The sequence below is a fragment of the Aquarana catesbeiana genome, linkage group LG06 (genome assembly GCF_042186555.1).
Source record: "Aquarana catesbeiana isolate 2022-GZ linkage group LG06, ASM4218655v1, whole genome shotgun sequence".
Taxonomy (NCBI): Eukaryota; Metazoa; Chordata; class Amphibia; order Anura; family Ranidae; genus Aquarana; species Aquarana catesbeiana.
Genome location: NC_133329.1, coordinates 132,157,168 through 132,175,715, shown reverse-complemented (window position 1 = coordinate 132,175,715; position 18,548 = coordinate 132,157,168). Strand labels below are relative to the sequence as shown.

The 18,548-nt window shown below is 43.7% G+C and overlaps 1 protein-coding gene across 4 annotated transcripts in view; it reads left to right on the top strand.

The window, feature by feature from the left end:
- LOC141148933 (cytochrome P450 2K1-like) overlaps positions 1 to 18,548 on the top strand; it is an 83,805-nt gene that overhangs the window by 42,576 nt on the left and 22,681 nt on the right. For all 4 annotated transcript variants that reach the window (XM_073636827.1, XM_073636825.1, XM_073636824.1 and 1 more), the window contains 2 exons: positions 4,973 to 5,114; positions 10,792 to 10,979. In XM_073636827.1, coding sequence (XP_073492928.1) covers positions 4,973 to 5,114; positions 10,792 to 10,979 — 330 coding nt within the window. The remainder of the gene's footprint in view (positions 1 to 4,972; positions 5,115 to 10,791; positions 10,980 to 18,548) is intronic.

The following is an 18,548-nucleotide window of genomic DNA, read 5'->3' as shown; positions in this document are numbered from 1 at the left end:
ATCTCTCTAAAAAGCAGGAGGTTTTCATATTTCACTTACAGCTTTCAGCGTTTGTAAAAGACCCCCCAAACCATATATTTTATAAAAGCATATGACCTCTGGAAAAAAAAGAAGGTGCTACTAATTTTTTAGGCCCTGCAGCATTTGCACAAACGTTTATCAAAACAATATTTTTGCTAAAGATACACTAAAACCATTATTAGGAGATAAAAACACAGATAATTTTACAAAATTCCTGCTAAATTCCAACTAAATATAAAAGCTTAACCTGTATGGAGTTAATACATAACAGATATTTGTAGTTTTTAGATTGTGCCTTTTTGCAAAATGCTTAAAATTAAACGTACACAAAAATGTAAATATACAAATTTCTCTAAAAATCTGAAGGTTTTCATTTTTCTCTTACAGTATTCAGAATTTGTGAAAGACCCCCAAACCATATATTTTCTGAAAGCATAGGACCAGTAGAATAAAAAGAAGGTGCTACTGATTTTTAAGGCAGCGCAATATTTGCGCAAATGTTTATCAAAACAATATTTTTGCTAAAAATACACTAAAATCATTAATAGAGCACATAAACACAACATAACTTACAAAATTCCTGCTAAATTGCTACTAAAGCATCATTCACATGTGGCATACTAAAGCATACAGCAATGGAGGGCCATGTTTACCTGTACATGAATGCACAGGTTTTCCGTGTATCCCCCTATACAGGCAGCCCCATTTATGTCAATTGGGATGCAATGGCTGCACAGGCATAGCTGCTGTTCCCAATCTGACATCCGTGTGGGTGTGGGTACATGACCTCAAAAGCAGACAGTGTAAGCTCAGGGACATGCATGCGGACCAACAAGGATATAAAATTGGGAGCAATGGCTCTGTTTGTGCAGTTGTTGCATCCCAAATTACATCAATGGAACTGCCTGCACAGAGATGCACGGAACACCTGTGCATCCCTGTAAAGGTACGCTGTGTATGCCCTATGTGAACAAGGCCTTAGGCCCCTTTCACATAAGCAGAACGATCGGGCCTGCCTGTCCGTTTTTCAGGCGTGCCCAATCGGACCAGCCATTGTTCTCTATGGAGAGACTGATGTAAATGGACATGTGCACCCATGTCCCGCCTGCATTCAATCCAGTCCAGTCCGTTAAAAACAGACGGATGGGGATTCCATTCCCCGTCCATCCAGCAGATCGGATCCAATGAAACTGGACAGGCGGTCCATTTCCATCCGGGGCATCTGGGCTGTGTTCGCGTCCTCTCTGCATCAGCAGAGCGGACACAGACCTGTCATCCACCTGCTCAGCGGGGATCAGCAGACAGATCCCCTGCTGAGCAGGCGGATCTGCTTGACAAAGTCCGCTCCATGTGAAAGGGGTCTTACCAGGAGTGGCAGGTCCATTAGGGGCGCCGGTCTCATATGTTTGTATGAGTTTTTTTTCAAGCCACATGATTAGAGCCTGAGGTTCTTATTGGCTTGAAAAAGGTTGGGCTTGGGGCGCAGAGCATTGCACCCTGAACCCACCCATTTGTGTCAATAGCGAATTAATATTGGCTATTGTCTTTCAGCTTCTCCTCCTGGCCAATCAGGACAGATCGGGTTGAGGTCTGGAGTTGAGGGAGTGTGGAGGGGGAGGGGGACTGTCACCGTGGAGAGGCTGAGTGCGGGGGGACCCCGGGGGGTTTGTTTGCCGTCCCCAAAAAAAAGTTTAACACCAGTCGCCACTGGGTCTTACTATGTTTTCGTTTTTTTTTTTTTTAATTTGAGCTGGCGGATATGCTTGACAGAGTCTGTTCCATTTGAAAGGGGTCCTCCAGGGGGACGGACTCATACGTTTGTATGAGTTTTTTTTTTTTTCAAGCCACATGATTAGAGCCTGAGGCTCTAATTGGCCTGAAAAAGGTTGGCCTCGGGGCGCAGAGCATTGCACCCTGAACCCACCCACTTGTGGCGCCCTGCACCTTCCTAGTTCTTCACTCTTTCCCTGATTGTCTTTAATGTCTATGGTGATTTGTACTTTCTAATGGTGTTTATTGTATATCTCCTATATGACTTCCACTTCCCCTCATGATGTGTTATTCAACATCACCATCACATTTGCACACTTTTTTTACTTTTTTCACGTTTTCTTTTGGGCACTCAGTCTCATCTCACTTTCACTTCTGTTACGCAATCTTAATGGATTTATTTATCCACTACAAATTCCATTTATTAGTCATGACTTGTGTCCATCATTTGGATACACTATGGAGATTGGCAACCTGTGTTCTGGGGATGATGCGCATGCGCCCTCTTTGGTGCGGGGCTCTAGACTACCTCAGCTCCCAGAATGGACAACCCTTTTGCCCCAGGCCCCACATACACTACAATTTGTGTATCATGTAAATACCCAGGACTGACAATCTTGTTCTTTCTGGTTGTGCTTAGTCAAACATTTGACTTTATTATACTCTGTTTTTTCAGATACCCCATAGCATCCTCCCCTGAGGAAGTGTTTTCACACAAAATGCGTCGGACATTCAGGATGTAGTTATATGCCTCAATAGGAGTCTATCTAGGATTTTATACCCATTTTATAACAAGTTGTTATGTGCTGCCTAGTTTACATGTGTACATACATGATTTTATACCTTTTCGACTACAATATTTTATTGCTACGTGTTACGAAGTTGACATTATGTGTGTGTGTGTATATATATATATATATATATATATATATATATATATATATGAACTGATGTTGGTTATGCCATGTGCGCATGTATATGTTACTATTTTATACATGCAATGTATTATTGTAATACACTTATGCAATAAAACTTTTCTACTTACCACTCAATCCCAACTAGTCAACAGCCTCATTCAAAGTCCCAAATCCCCCCTCTTTTGTAAACTTGAACCCGGTATGGAGGCACATATACCATGTACTTCATTTAAAGTCCCAAAACTCCCCATATTTGATATGGTAAGAATTACATCATAGTAGCATACATATAAGATGGCATCATCAGAGAAATGCAAGATATATACAGTATATTATACTTACAAAGTAGTGTTAAACAAGTGGAAATGAAAAGCAATCATATAAAAACATGTCAAACCACACATTTGCCACTGTACTCATAGACCAACTGCCACTCCCCAAGCCAGTATGGACATAGGTAGGTGGGGAGGAAGAAAGAGGAAATTCTGTTCCTCGGCCAGAGCAAGCCAGCCAGATGTACACTGCGACCACCTAGCACTGACATAAAAGGAGAAGATTTAAGAAATATATAAGAAAAACAAATAAAGTGTTTCAAATAAGCCAGAAAAGTATGTCTATGAGGATCTCATACCTCAAATTGAAGCATAAAGCTCCCAAGTAGTTTTTTTGAAAAGGAGAAGTAGCTTTTGTAGGTAGGCATTATACATACAATGAAAAAGGTATCTGTAAATGGATGAATAATTATACGGCAGCAGATTGAGTTGCATTCGTTTAATGTTTCAGTAAAAAACAAAGCAGCTAAGACTGCAATACAGATAGTAAGGAGCAAGAAAGGCTGTCTTTGCAATAGAAGTGACAGGGACCCCATTGCATTTCATATACAAGACCAGTATAGGTTTGTATTATCTGTTATGCCCCGTACACACGGTCGGATTTTCCGACGGAAAATGTGTGATAGGACCTTGTTGTCGGAAATTCCGACCGTGTGTGGGCTCCATCTCACATTTTGCATCGGATTTTCCGACACACAAAGTTTGAGAGCAGGCTATAAAATTTTCCGACAACAAAATCCGTTGTCGGAAATTCCGATCGTGTGTACACAAATCCGACGGACAAAGTGCTATGCATGCTCAGAATAAATAAAGAGATGAAAGCTATTGGCCACTGCCCCGTTTATAGTCCCGACGTACGTGTTTTACGTCACCGTGTTCAGAACGATTGGATTTTCCGACAACTTTGTGTGACCGTGTGTATGCAAGACAAGTTTGAGCCAACATCCGTCGGAAAAAATCCTAGGATTTTGTTGTCGGAATGTCCGAACAAAGTCCGACCGTGTGTACGGGGCATTACAGTGTATTCCACCAGTTCCAGTCTCTCGTCTAGGTGAGAGGTCGTCTGTTGGAGAGAAGCAATGTGTTCTCTGAAATAATGTTCCACTCGCTCAGCAAAAGCATCAAAGTCCCCTTTGGTTGGTAGGTGTTTCAGGGGTTTTCAGAGCTCCGCAGGAAGGTTGAGAGGATTGGCTGGTACAGAACTGCCAGCTGTGTCAGGCTTAAACAATTCCTCCTCATCTAACATCAGCGCAGGCGATGGAGAGTCCAGTGAGCATGCGTTTTCTGGTTGGAAAGGACTGTAAGGCACTATGTTGGAAAGAGATACGGCCGGCAAGTCAGAGGCTTGAAAGGCAAAATAGTGGTGGAGGTCTGGTTTGGAGGCCTCTCTCCTATGTTCCCAGGATTGCTTCTGCTTGGGCATGTGTCTTGAGGCATTGCTATAAGGTGTTTTCATGCCAGGTATGATGAAAATTAGGCCGACAGCACACAAACTTCATTCATGTGCAGCTCACTCCACCATGCTCCTGACACGCCCCCTGCACTATTTTTTTCAAATTTAGCTATGCTTTAATTATAGGCTGGTGAAATTTTATTTAAAATGTGACCTAGAAATGTGCAGGGGTTACACTCACCCTTTAATAAATAGAGTGAAAGGTCTATTAAGCACCCTTCCCCACTAAAGTACAGATGCTGGTGAATGTCAGGAATTTTTTTCTTTTCATCTGTTAAATGTACAACTAGTAAGTTCCATAAATTAAGAGAGCATTACCAAACAAATGTGCTGTTTATTATGCTGGAGGCCCTTTGCATTTTTCTCTTTTACTAATGGGACAAGGCTCCTCCATAGAAGAGAATATGAAAATATTTATAAAAAAGTAAGATGATGATAAAAGAATTAGTTTCTGAATCATTTGATATTTGTGTTTTTAGGAGTCAACCAAAGCTGAAACGCATTTTGATGATGAAAATTTGGTGTACTCAGTTCTAGATCTCTTTGGAGCAGGGACAGGGACAACATCTACAACACTGCGCTGGGGCATATTATTGATGATGAAGTATCCAGAAATACAAAGTAATTGTTTGTGTTTACAAATAATGCCATTTTGGGGAAACGTCTGCTTGACCATTCTGCTCCACCTTTATTTAGCATGTGGGTCTTTAGCCAAACTTTTATTTTTAGGTTTTGATAGTTTGGAAAAAGTAAATATCCCTGTCTGACACCTTGGGGAAATTTCACCTAATTTCCTGAACCACTTGATAGCATGCGAGCTTGTGACTCATCATGGCAGAAGGCAATATTACCATCCTGGGGCCCCTTAAATGGAAAAACAACGTGTTCTTACTTTTCCTGTACGTGACACCTGTCCCAGCCGATATCTTGCTTCTTTGCATACCTGCAGCTGTCTTTATTTCCACTACAACTTGTTACCAACCTTTGGCTTGTTTACTGACTACACTTCTGGTTGATCTCTAACTGCTGTATCTGCTACTGGACCCCCACTCCTGGTGTGGTGATCGTGAGGACCATGACCAGCTGCTAACACGCAGGAAAACCCATCTCCACCACCTGTCACTTTGGTTAACTTTGTTTGGTGCTTAGATCCTGCACCTCAAGTGAGCCAGTGTCATCCGCAAGTAGAGAGGAGCCGAACACCCCCCGTTTCAATTCGCACTAGAACACGCGAACAGGCAAAAAATGTGTGCGAACATGCGAACACCATTAAAGACTATGGGACATGAACACGAAAAATCAAAAGTGCTCATTTTCAAGGCTTATATGCAAGTTATTGCCATAAAAAGTGTATGGGGACCCGGGTACTGCCCCAGGGGACATGTATCAATGCAAAAAAGTTTTAAAAACAGTTGTCGTGCCTGGGGGTCCCCTTGATCTGCATGTAAAGTAGCGCATCTTTCCAATGTTTATTACAGTCCCGCGACAAAATTTATTTCCAAAGGAAAACTTGCTCACGGCTGTAATGTTTTGTCGGCTCTCGGTAATATAGATGAAAAACCATTGAAAAAAACGGCATGCGGTCCCCCCCAGTCCATACCAGGCCCTTCAGGTCTGGTATGGATTTTAAGGGAAAGCCCACGCCAAAATCTAAGAAAAAATGGCGTGGTGTCCCCCCCAAAATCCATACCAGACCCTTATCTGAGCAGGCAGGCCAGGATAGGGGGGACGAACCGTAATGGGCCACATGCCCTCAACATGGGGAGGGTGCTTTGGTGTCCCCCCCAAAGCACCTTGTCCCGAAGTTGATGGGGACAAGGGCCTCATCCCCACAACCCTTGCCTGGTGGTTGTGGGGGTCTGCAGGTGGGGGCTTATCGGAATCTGGAAGCCCCCTTTAACAAGGGGGCCCCCAGATTTCAGCCCCCCTATGTGAATGGGTATGGGGTACATTATACCCCTACCCATTGACCAAAAAAAGTGTAAAAAAAAAAGTAAAAACGACAGTAGACAGTTTTTGACAATTCCTTTATTAAAAAAAAAGTGTCCTGCGATGTCCATTAATCTTCAATCACAGCGCCGACGGACCTGAAAAATAGAAAAAAAAAAAAAAGCTCTGCCTCGATGGGAGGCATCTCGCTGACTGCTGTCTCTTGGTTGTGACAGCTGTTATATAGGCAAGGGTGGGGCCACGCGGTGATGTAAACAGTTGACCCTTTCCCCCCTCTGATGTCACAGCTTCCAGGTTTTTTTGCCAAAGCTTAATGGAACAAACTGAGGTTAGAAGCTGATTGCGAGACCAATGCTGCAGGTTCAAATGGAGCATAATGTTTCTCAACATTGGGGGGGTCCTGCTCAGGCATGACAATCTATAGATGGCACACAGTATGTGATTGAACCCTATTATTTGTGAACTATTTAGCAGATTTGAAAAAGGCTATTATCCATTAAAATGATTTCTGCTAAATAAATGTTGCCATTTTGAAATAAAATTTAGTTTACGTAACCGGGTGACCCCGCCCCCCTCTGACAACAGGGGGAAAGCAACAGGGAAGTCCCTGTGCGTCAGAGGAGGGCAGGGTCACCGGGTGGCCCCACCCTCCATTATGTAAAAAGTGTCAGAAGAACCGAAGCGTCACGCGGCAGAAGACTCCCACTGAGGCGTATCGTGCGGACGGAGCGGAGAAGAAGCCGGAGGAAGATGCGGGACGAGAAGAGCGGTGGAAGAAGAAGATGGTGAAGAAGAAGATGGAGGAGGAAGAAGAAGAACACCGAAGGAAGACCAGAAGAAAGAAGATGGAAGAAGAAGAAATTAAAGGACTTGTCAAAAACCATCTCTTGTGTTTTTTAACCTTTTTGACACTTTTTTGTGAAATGATAGGGGTACATTTGTACCCCATTACCAATTCACACAGGGGGGCTGGGATCTGGGGGTCCCCTTGTTAAAGGGGGCTTCCAGATTCCGATAAGCCCCCCGCCCGCAGACCCCCACAACCACCAGGCAAGGCCCTTCTCCCCATCAACATGGGGACAAGGTGCTTTGGGGGCTACCCCAAAGCACCCTCCCACTGTTGAGGGCATGTGGCCTGGTACGGTTCAAGAGGGGGGGCGCTCTCTCCCCCCCCTCTTTTCCTGCAGCCTGCCAGGTTGCGTGCTCGGATAAGGGTCTGGTATGGATTTCTGTTTTTTTAAGAAAAATTTGGCGTGGGGGTCCCCTTAAAATCCATACCAGACCTGAAGGGCCTGGTATGGAATTGAGGGGGACCCCCATGCATTTTTTTTTTTAATTTTGGTTCAGGGTTTTTATCAATGAACTTTTATGTGTATTGCCGGACCGACAATTCATTATAGCCGGCGCTAGCAATAGTAGTTTTACATGACTTTTTTTCCTTTAGAAATTTCATTTTGCTGTCAGACTGGAAACACAGGAAACATGCGCCCCTTTACAGGCATACTATAGACACCCCCCAGGTACGAAATTTAAAGGAATATTACACTTTTATTGTTTCACTTTAAGCATTAATAAAATCACTGCTCCCGAAAAAACGTCCGTTTTTAAAACTTCTTTTTGCATTGATACATGTCCCCTGGGGCAGGACCCGGGTCCCCAAACACTTTTTATGATAATAACTTGCATATAAGCCTTTAAAATTAGCACTTTTGATTATTCATGTTCGTGTCCCATAGACTTTAACGGTGTTCGCGTGTTCGAACAAATTTTTTGCCTGTTTGCATGTTCTGGATGCGAACCGAACCGGAAGGTGTTCGGCTCATCCCTACTGTAGGTGCATTTTGGGAGTTTAGTTAATTCAATTGTGTGTTGTCTTTTTTGTGTATTTGATCATTATTTGAGCACTGTAAAATGCTTAATGAGGACTTCCATAACCTCCATGAGACAATTAAAGACAGTTGTACCCTTGGAAACCACCAAAAACCACCTTAATTTAGCTTTCCCCATTGTTTTCAATACATTTTACAAAAATAACATTTTGCTGAAACTCTCAATGTCATGCATCCCCAGTGTTTTTTATAAGCAGAACTATCTTTGTTTCTGAAGTTTGAACGCAAATGACCAAATCTAAAGAACATAATCACTAGGCATGAGCGTAATTCATTTTTTGAGTTTTCCTATCACCCAAATTTTGGCCAAAAAAGGAGATTTTTCAAAATTTTGAGATTTTGGCAAATTATATTGGAATGAATGGGGAAGGCAAACATTTAAAGTGACCTAGTAAGTACAGGGTCATTGGTATCCAAAAGCATGCCTGCTAAATGAAGTGGCAATATACTTACCTTGCCAGCAGCCCATCCCGTGAACTTAGCATAGATGCTTTACTAATCCTTAGCTGCTGCAAGTATTCAAATAATGGGTCAAATACCTGTTTCCCCTGCTGTATATTGTTCTTCCTCCCACCTGCTCATTCATCCTGTAGTGATGTACAACTACATTGTGCAGCTTGAGAGCAGGTATTCCATGCACTCGTGAATGTGAAATACATACAGTGGCTGGGAAGCACTGAAGTGGCAGAATTTTATAACATGGGTCACCAAAAAAAGGTAAGTATAGTAACTCTTTTTCTAGATGGTATGTCACTTGTATAAAAGTGCTGACAGAGTCACTTTAAGGTTCTTTTTTGTGCTTTGTCATGGTGCAATAGACTTTAGTTCTTGGAAGCTCCTTTCAACTTTCCTAGACTGTTTCTTGTGCCAAAAAACAGCCCCTCAGTAGCCCCATTATTTTAGTTATTTTTCACAGATTGAAAAGTTTTTCTTTTTACTAGATGTTTTATTTCACAGATTAGATAAATTCACTGTGTGCTCATATTATCAGTTTTTGTGTGCTGACTGTTTCAGTTACAATCAATTGAATCAATTACATTGTTCTTCGCTTTCTATGTTATGAAGAAAGAGAGAGGGGTGGGGGTCCTTAGCCTTGGTTCACATATATTGATGCATGGGTGCAGTTTACGTATGTTCTCACATATGGTGTGTAGGCTAGCCCATTCATTTCAATAAAACATGGAGAAAGAAGTCCCTGACCCTTTTGTAAAATTGTGCCGCACCGAAGCACCATGTGATTTGCATGCAAAAATGCACAATGGTTGCTGATGCATGGGGGTGCCAATAAGAATTAATGGCACACTCATATGTCTGCAGAAGAACAGCGCGTCTGTGCATGTCATGCATAACTGTGAACTTAGTCCTGTCTTATGTTGTCTAAACACAGAAGGGTCAGTAAGTGTTGTCACCCAAGGACAGGAAGTATGTTACTGGTAGAATCACCAGGTTAACCACTTCAGCCCCGACTGCTCAATGACCAGGCCATTTTTTGTGATTCGGCACTGCGTCGCTTTAACTGACAATTGTGCGTACCCAAACAAAATTGACGTCCTTTTTTTCCAACAAATAGAGCTTTCTTTTGGTGGTATTTGATCATCTCTGCGTTTTTTATTTTTTGTGCTATAAACAAAAAAAATAGCGACAATTATAAAAAAAAAAAAACCACAATATTTGGTACTTTTTGCTATAATAAAAATCCCCATTTAAAAAAAAAAAAAAAGCCAATTTTTTCCTCAGTTTAGGCCGATATGTATTCTTCTACATATTTTTGGTAATAAAAATGACAATTAGCGTATATTGATTGGTTTGCACAAAAGTTATAGCATCTACAAAATAGGGGATAGATTTATGGCATTATTATTATTATAGTAATGGCAGCGATCTGCGATTTTTATCGGGACTGCGACTTTATGGCGGACACATCGGACACTTTTGACACTATTTTGAAAAGATTGACATTCATACAGCGATCAATGCTATAAAAATGCATTGATTACTGTGTAAATGTCACTGGCAGGGAAGGGGTTAACACTAGGGGGCGATCAAGGGGTTAACTGTGTTCCCTGACTGTGTGTTCTAACTGTGGGGGGAGGGGACTGACTATAGAAGATGACAGATTGTGGTTCCTAACTATTAGGAACTCGCAATCTGCCTCTCCTCTCTTCACAGAACAGGGATTTGTGTACTTACACACACACACATCCCTGTTCTGCCTCTCGTGCCTGCGATGCACGCACGTGCGCCTGCTATCCCGCTTAAAGGAGCCAATGTACAGCTACGATGGTTCGTGAAATCGTGCCGACCTGATGCAGTATAATGACGGCGGCTGGTCGGCAAGTGGTTAAAGTAAAAAAAAAAATTCAGTCACTATATCTAAGGACTGGTAAGCTGCAATTTATTATAATTATGTTCACATATTATGGACATGCTGATGTAATTTATTTACTTTTATTTTCTAGAAAAGATACAAGAGGAAATCCGGACACAAATTAAACAAGGCCAGATGCCCAGAGCTGATGATCGCCGGAATATGCCTTATACTGAAGCAGTAATACATGAGGTTCAGAGGTTTGCTAACATCATTCCTTTGAATTTGTCACACACAACTCCAAATGATGTGTATTTCCGAGGTTACTGCATCCCAAAGGTGAGATCAGAAAACTCTTCATTTGTCAGTAAAATCACACATTAAATGAACAGATTCAAACTAAAGAACAATTTCTAAGAGTGTAGATCTGTACAGTTAAAGGTAATTGCCACGTAACCACTTCAGCCCCGGAAGGATTTACCCCCTTCCGGACCAGAGCATTTTTTGCAATTCTGTACTGCGTTGCTTTAGCTGACAATTGTGCGGTCGTGTGACATTGTACCCAAACATAATTGACGTCCTTTTTTCCCCACAAATAGAGCTTTCTTTTGGTGGTATTTGATCACCTCTGCGATTTTTAGTTTTTGCGCTATAAACAAAAAAAGAGCGACAATTTTGAAAAAAAAGCAATAGTTTTTTTTTACTTTTTGCTATAATATCCCCAAAAAATATATAAAAAAACAAACGTCTTCCACAGTTTAGGCCGATATGTATTCTTCTACATATTTTTGGTAAAAAAAAATCACAATAAGTATATATTGATTGGTTTGCGCAAAAGTTATAGCTTCTACAAAATAGAGGATAGATTTATGGCATTTTTATTATTAATATTATAGTAATGGCGGCGATCTGCAATTTTTATCGGGACTGCAACATTATGGCGGACACATCGGACACTTTTGACACTATTTTGGGACCATTGTCATTTATACAGCGATCAGAGCTACAAATAGTCACTGATTACTGTATAAATGACACTGGCAGGGAAGGGGTTAAACACTAGGGGGCAATCAAGGGGTTAAGTGTGTCCTAGGGAGTGATTCTAACTGTGGGGGGGATGGGCTCACTACAACATGACAGAGATCACTGCTCCCGATGACAGGGAGCAGTATATCCCTATCATGCTCGGCGAACACCGAGTTTGGGGGACCCGCAGGCACGCTCCTGCCGCGGCCAATAGGTGGCAGATTCAAAGGGACGTACAGGTACGCCCATTTGCCAGCCTGTGCCATTCTGCTGATGTATATGTATGTGCGGCGGTCGTCAAAAATTAGTTTTAGTTTTTCATGGTTGTTAGCTGAGCAGTTCCAGTGGTGAAATATCACTACTACAAATTCCAGTTCTGCTCATATGCGAATACCATTTTGAAGTCAAATGATCGTGTTATGCTGTCTTAATAGATGCTTCATAATGTAGAATGAACAAATTTGGTTTAGTACAGTTATGATAGAGTAACCCCTTTATTATTGGCCTTGTGTAAGGGATCAGAAGAATATACTACTGCATATCATTTCACTTTCAAGAAGTATGAGAAGACATAGGATGAATCAACCATTTAATGCGCACCCCAAAAAGAGCAGTTCTCTAAAGGATGAGATCCTTATAAGGTGGGCCATGCACATTACAAAATTTACCAAAACAATGTTAAGTGTGGGTATATCTAAACAATTCATCTATTGTGCATCCAACCAGGTCAGCCTGTGCTCTGAATAGCTTTTGGCATGGGCGTCTGCAGCATAGGGCAAGGGGGGGCAATTGCCCCCCTTTAAATCGTAAGAAGGTAGAGGTCGACCGATATATCAGAGGAGGGTGGAGGAAGGTGGGGTTCCTCCTCCCTTCTCCACCCGCTATTGGCAGAGCAGCGCCACAGTGTGTGAAACTGTATGGAGAGAGAGAAGAGCTGTCAAAATTGAGGTTGCATGTTGGGGGTGGGTGGGACCAGGGGTGGGCGGGACCCAGCTATCCAACACCAGCCAATGGGATGGGATCTGGGCGAGCCACTACGTGTATGTGACCCCGCCCCTTTTTTAAACAGCCCAATCATTGGCTGGATAGCTGCTGGGTCCCGCCCACCCCAGGTCCCGCCCACTCCAGGTCCCACCCACCTCCATCATGCTGAATTTGTCAGCTCCCTTCTCTCCATACAGTTTCACACAGTTACACTATCGGCTGTGAAACCTGCCATTGCCATCCAGTGCCACCTGCAAGTGCCATCTGCCAATGCCAACCAGTGCCTGCCAGTGCCACCTGCCAACCAGTGCCACCTGCCAGTGCCATCTGCCAGTGCCATCCAGTGCCACCTGCCAGTGGGATCTGCCAATGCCAACCAGTGCCTGCAAGTGCCACCTGGCAGTGCCACCTGCCAACCAGTGCCACGTGCCAGTGCCAAGCAAGTGCCATCTGCCAGTGCCACCTGCCAGTGCCATCTGCCAGTGCCATCCAGTGCCACCTGCCAGTGCCATCTGCCAATGCCAACCAGTGCCTGACAGTGCCACCTGCCAAACAGTGCCACCTGCCAGTGCCAATCAGTGCCATTTGCCAGTGCCACCTGCAAGTGCCATCTGCCAGTGCCACCTGCCAGTGCCATCCAGTGCCACCTGCCAGTGCCATCTGCCAGTGCCATCCAGTGCCACCTGCCAGTGCCAATCAGTGCCACCTGCCAGTGCCAATCAGTGCCTGCCAGTGCCAATTAGTGCCATCCAGTGCCACCTGCCAGTGCCAATTAGTGCCACCTGCCAGTGCCAATTAGTGCCACCTGCCAATCAGTGCCAACCAGTGCCACTTGCCAGTGCCACCTGTCAGTGCCACCTGCCAATCAGTGCCACCTGCCAGTGCCAACCAGTGCCACTTGCCAGTGTCACCTGTCAGTGCCACCTGCCAGTGCGAGTCAGTGCCATCTGCCAGCGCCAACCAGTGCCACCTGTCAGTGCCTGCCAGTGCCACCTGCCAAAAAAAAATCGGCCTAAAATATCAGCCGCAAAAATCGTCATCATTTATCGGCCATCGGCCGCCTCAATTTCTAAATATCGGCATCGGCCAGAGAAAAACCCATATCGGTCGACCTCTATAAGAAGGTGTTGAAGAGTGAAGACAGTTGCTCTGTGTAACGCAATGGCCGCCGCAGCCGCCTCCGCGGCAGCCATGGACTTTTTTTCTACGTCTGCTGCCTGGAGCTGCTCTCAGTCTGTTCCGACTTATCACAGATTGATACAGACATCCGTCCCTCCCTCCCTCACCCCCGGCCTGATCATCGGATTGGCTCTGACTGCTGCTCGGGCCTCTGCTCGACATCTCGGCTGTTCCAGAACGTGATTGGCTGCCTCAGCCTGCCTGTGTAACATCGCTATGCCGATCCGGCCGGCGTGGCGCCGGCTCCTCCCACAGGTGCATGCAGTGGCCGAGAGAGAATATGCTGCCAGTGCTATCGCATCACTGAAGAACCACAGGTAACAGCACTGCAATGCCACTGTGCCAGTTAGGAGGAGAATATATATATATGTATTGCTTGGAAAGTTGGACAGCTGAGCTATTGCTGGAAAAAAATATTTGTGTTGTGTGTTATAATATCTTCTTCACTTTGTATGGAAGTTACTCGGTCTCTCAGGCATACCAGTCCATGATGCCCATATAAATATAGCCTAGAGAATGTACATCTTCCTATATTGCAATTTATTGCAATACATCTGTTGTGGCCGTATTTTGATCTTGATGAAAACAACCTAGACAGTATAGGCTGTTTTCATAAAGATCAAAATATGGCCACAACAGATGTATTGCAATTCATTGCAAATAGAAAGATGTACATTCTCTAGGCTTTATTAATATGGGCATGGAGTGAAGCTGAATTATCTCAAGAGCTATTTCACACTGCCATCTGGCCGTGTTATCGGTAAAGCGCCACTAGTTTTAGCGGCGCTTTACCATCACTTTAGTGGTGCTATTGGGCCGGTAGCGGGGCACTTTTAACCCCCGCTAGCGATCCAAGAAAAGGTTAAATGCGACTGTGTATCGCCGCTGCCGAAGCCCCCCCCCCCCGAAAAAAGTTCTGCAGACGACTATGGCTGTTGGTACCTCTAAAGAAAGAGGGTCAGCTGTAGCCATATTTGCTCACTTTCAGCGCATACATGGAGCCCATATCCCACCCAAGTTACAAATCTAGTAACCCACATATTACACAGGAAGCTATGAAGGAAGGTAATTATATGCTGCTTGAGGGTAGGGGGGAGGCATTTGACCTAAACCTTTGTGGGTCACTTGAAAAATTTAAGACAGTGGTCCTTTATGCAGCGCTACCCCCTGAGGAGCCGCTTAATGTATGTTTGGTTCTGCACACTGCCTCTCAACCCCAAGAACAGTCTCAACCCCTCTGGCACACTTGCTTGATAATATTAGCAACAGAGAGAAAACACAGTAATGATAAACCATGAAGTATATTTACCAAAGCCCTGGTTCTGTCACATCACCAGCTGTGGTAGTAAATAGAGACTCGCACACAATATCAGTGAACCACTCAGAAAGTTTACTAAAGTGGATATTAAACACAATGAACAATATGATTAAAAGGAAAAAATAAAAGACAGTCAGTATAGATATGAAAGCAGTGGATTCAATAATCACAGTAGGGAGCATATGGAGACAGGTGTACAATGGGACAAGTGTTCAATATGCTCCAAAACCTATAATAAACACCTTCCCAACTGACAATACAATGCAATATTTAAAGGTAAACAAAAATATAACTGCGCTATCCCAGTGAGAGAGAATAAAGCTGCTACACAAAAATGTGACAAATATTTCAAAAATAGAATAGTGTAAAAATGTAGCGCTAAAATGTGTAAAAAACATGTATTAAAATAAATGTGATACAATAATCTGTGGGTGGCCCCCACCATAATGTGAGTATAGTCAATGACAAAGTCCAACAATATAATAAAAAGTGAAATCCGGTAATGTGGAAAGGTCTCCTAGTGTGTGATTCATCAACATGGAAATCTTGAGATGGAGAGAGATTAAACACTCTTACCGGAACCGGTGGATTCGGATGTCGGTGACACCGAATCAAACAGGCTTAGAGATCCAAATGGATGGCTGTCCTGGAAGGAAATGGAGGTTCCGGATCTCGAAACACATCTCCTCTGGTTGGGAACAGCTACCACGATATCCACCGCCCAGAAGAAGTCCTACGTCCAGCCAGGGGATCCAAATCTCACATCACATGAAAATGTGGAAAGAAAACAATGAAGTGCTCCAATCGTGCAGATCAAAAGGGTAGGTTTATTTGGACAAACCAGTATACAAGAATAAAATTGTGATCACATGGATAATAAAAATGGAAATAAAACAAAGTGTAGGGAATGATATGCCTAGCCCGACGCGTTTCGTCCAATTGGACTTCTACAGGGGTATTAAACCATTCTCCTACACTGCATAAATATATATAAACTTTGCAATAATAGTGCAACCAATCAGAATCAATCAGGAAATCTAGAAATGACCTGACTGGGGATAGGACGGAAGAGGGTCAGCTGGTGTTCCACATTTTAAATAACCAATGAGGAGGGAGCATGAAAGGTTTTTTACCAATGACCTGATCTTTTATTCAAAACGTACAATACCTCTCATATATTGCGGCAAACGCCGCGTGAAAAAGCCAGCGAAAATGGGGGTATGGTGATGTAATGAATGGCCCCCGCCAATCAGGGATCTGCAAGTCCCACACGTGAATAGCGTGATGGTGCGCCACGTCAAAACATAAACAAAGAGCACATGATCGCGCCCGCAGGCTCTGATCATGTGACTAGGATCACGCCGGTGACGTAACCCAACAGGACGCAGCGGTGCACACGAGACGCCGCAAGCATCCACTCTATGAGACACGCGACCACGTTGCAACCAAAGCAATGCCAGTGACGTAATCTCGCAGGACATCAGGGCGCTGAACACGCCGCAAACGTCCACTGTGGGGGGAACGTGACCGCGCTGTGAGTTCGGATTGGGTGACACCGAAGATCATAGATAAGTTTGTCCCTAACTGGAGAGGAGAATCTCGTATCCGTGGAGTGTCTCCTATATTGGTAACACTCCAACTTCTTGCCATCGGCAGGACGGAGTATAATAAGAGAATTACCATGGACTATATGTTAATTTTCATTATTTTCACTTTTTTTGGGATTCCATATATGTTTGCTGCCCACTTTTTGGTTAGATGGCGCGGCGCACTTAGTCCTTTTGAGATTTTTTTGTCTGACCTATGGCCACGCATCCTTGTAGATTGTGTGGCAAATTCATAGTAATGTTCGTTCGGGTGACACCGGTTATTTTGATCTTCGGTGTCACCCAATCCGAGCTCACAGTGCGGTCATGTTCCCCCACAGTGGACGTTTGCGGCGTGTTCAGCGCCCTGACGTCCTGCGAGATTACGTCACTGGCATTGCCTTGGTTGCAATGCGGTCGCGTGTCTCATAGAGTGGATGCTTGCGGCGTCTCGTGTGCGCCGCTGCGTCCTGTTGGGTTACGTCACCGGTGTGATCCTAGTCACATGATCGGAGCCTGCGGGTGCAATCATGTGCTCTTTGTTTATGTTTTGACGTGGTGCGCCATCATGCTATTCATGTGTGGGACTTGCAGATCCCTGATTAGCGGGGGCCATTCATTAAATCACCATACCCCCATTTTCGCTGTTTTTTCACGCGGCATTTACCGCAACATATGAGAGGTATTATTGTACGTTTTGAATAAAAGATCAGGTCATTGGTAAAAAACCTTTCATGCTCCCTCCTCATTGGTTATTTAAAATGTGGAACACCAGCTGACCCTCTTTCGTCCTATCCCCAGTCAGGTCATTTCTAGATTTCCTGATTGATTCTGATTGGTTGCACTATTATTGTAGTTTATATATATTTATGCAGTGTAGGAGAATGGTTTACTGCCCCTGTAGAAGTTCAATTGGCTAGGCATATCATTCCCTACACTTTGTTTTATTTCCATTTATATTATCCATGTGATCACAATTTTATTCTTGTATACTGGTTTGTCCAAATAAACCTACCCTTTTGATCTGCACGATTGGAGCACTGCATTGATTTCTTTCCACATTTTCATGTGATGTGAGATCTGGATACCCTGGCTGGATGTAGGACTCCTTCCGGGCGGTGGATATTGTGGTAGCTGTTCCCAACCAGTGGAGATGTGTTTCGAGATCCGGCACCTCCATTTCCTTCCAGGACAGCCATCCATTTGGATCACCGACATCCGAATCCACCGGTTCCGGTAAGAGTGTTTAATCTCTCTCCATCTCAAGATTTCTATGTTGATGAATCACACACTAGGAGACCTTTCCACATTACTGGATTTCACTTTTTATTACCCTGTTTCCCCCGAAAATAAGACCTAGCGTGATTGTCAGTGATGGCTGCAATATAAGCCCTACCCCCCAAATAAGCCCTACCCTGTTTCCCCGAAAATAAGCCCTACCCTGAAAATAAGACCTACAAGGACTTTAACTAGGGCTTATTTGGTGGGTAGGGCTTATATTGCAGCCATCACCGACAATCACGCTAGGTCTTATTTTCAGGGAAACAGGGTATATTGTTGGACTTTGTCATTGACTTTATTAACGCAATATTTAACCTGTACTCAAGGGCTCCCCCTAGGTTGTAATTCAGTGTTCAACTACAAAATAGAATCATGATGCTTTGCAGAAGATGATAAAAGTTCCTTGACTCCAGATATCTTCAGCTAGCCTGTAGACAGTATTTGTAATCCAACATGGCAAAAGAGAGAAAGCAAACTGTAGAATAAATGGTACATTGATAACTGTGTAACTGAAGAAATATGGCACTTCCACCT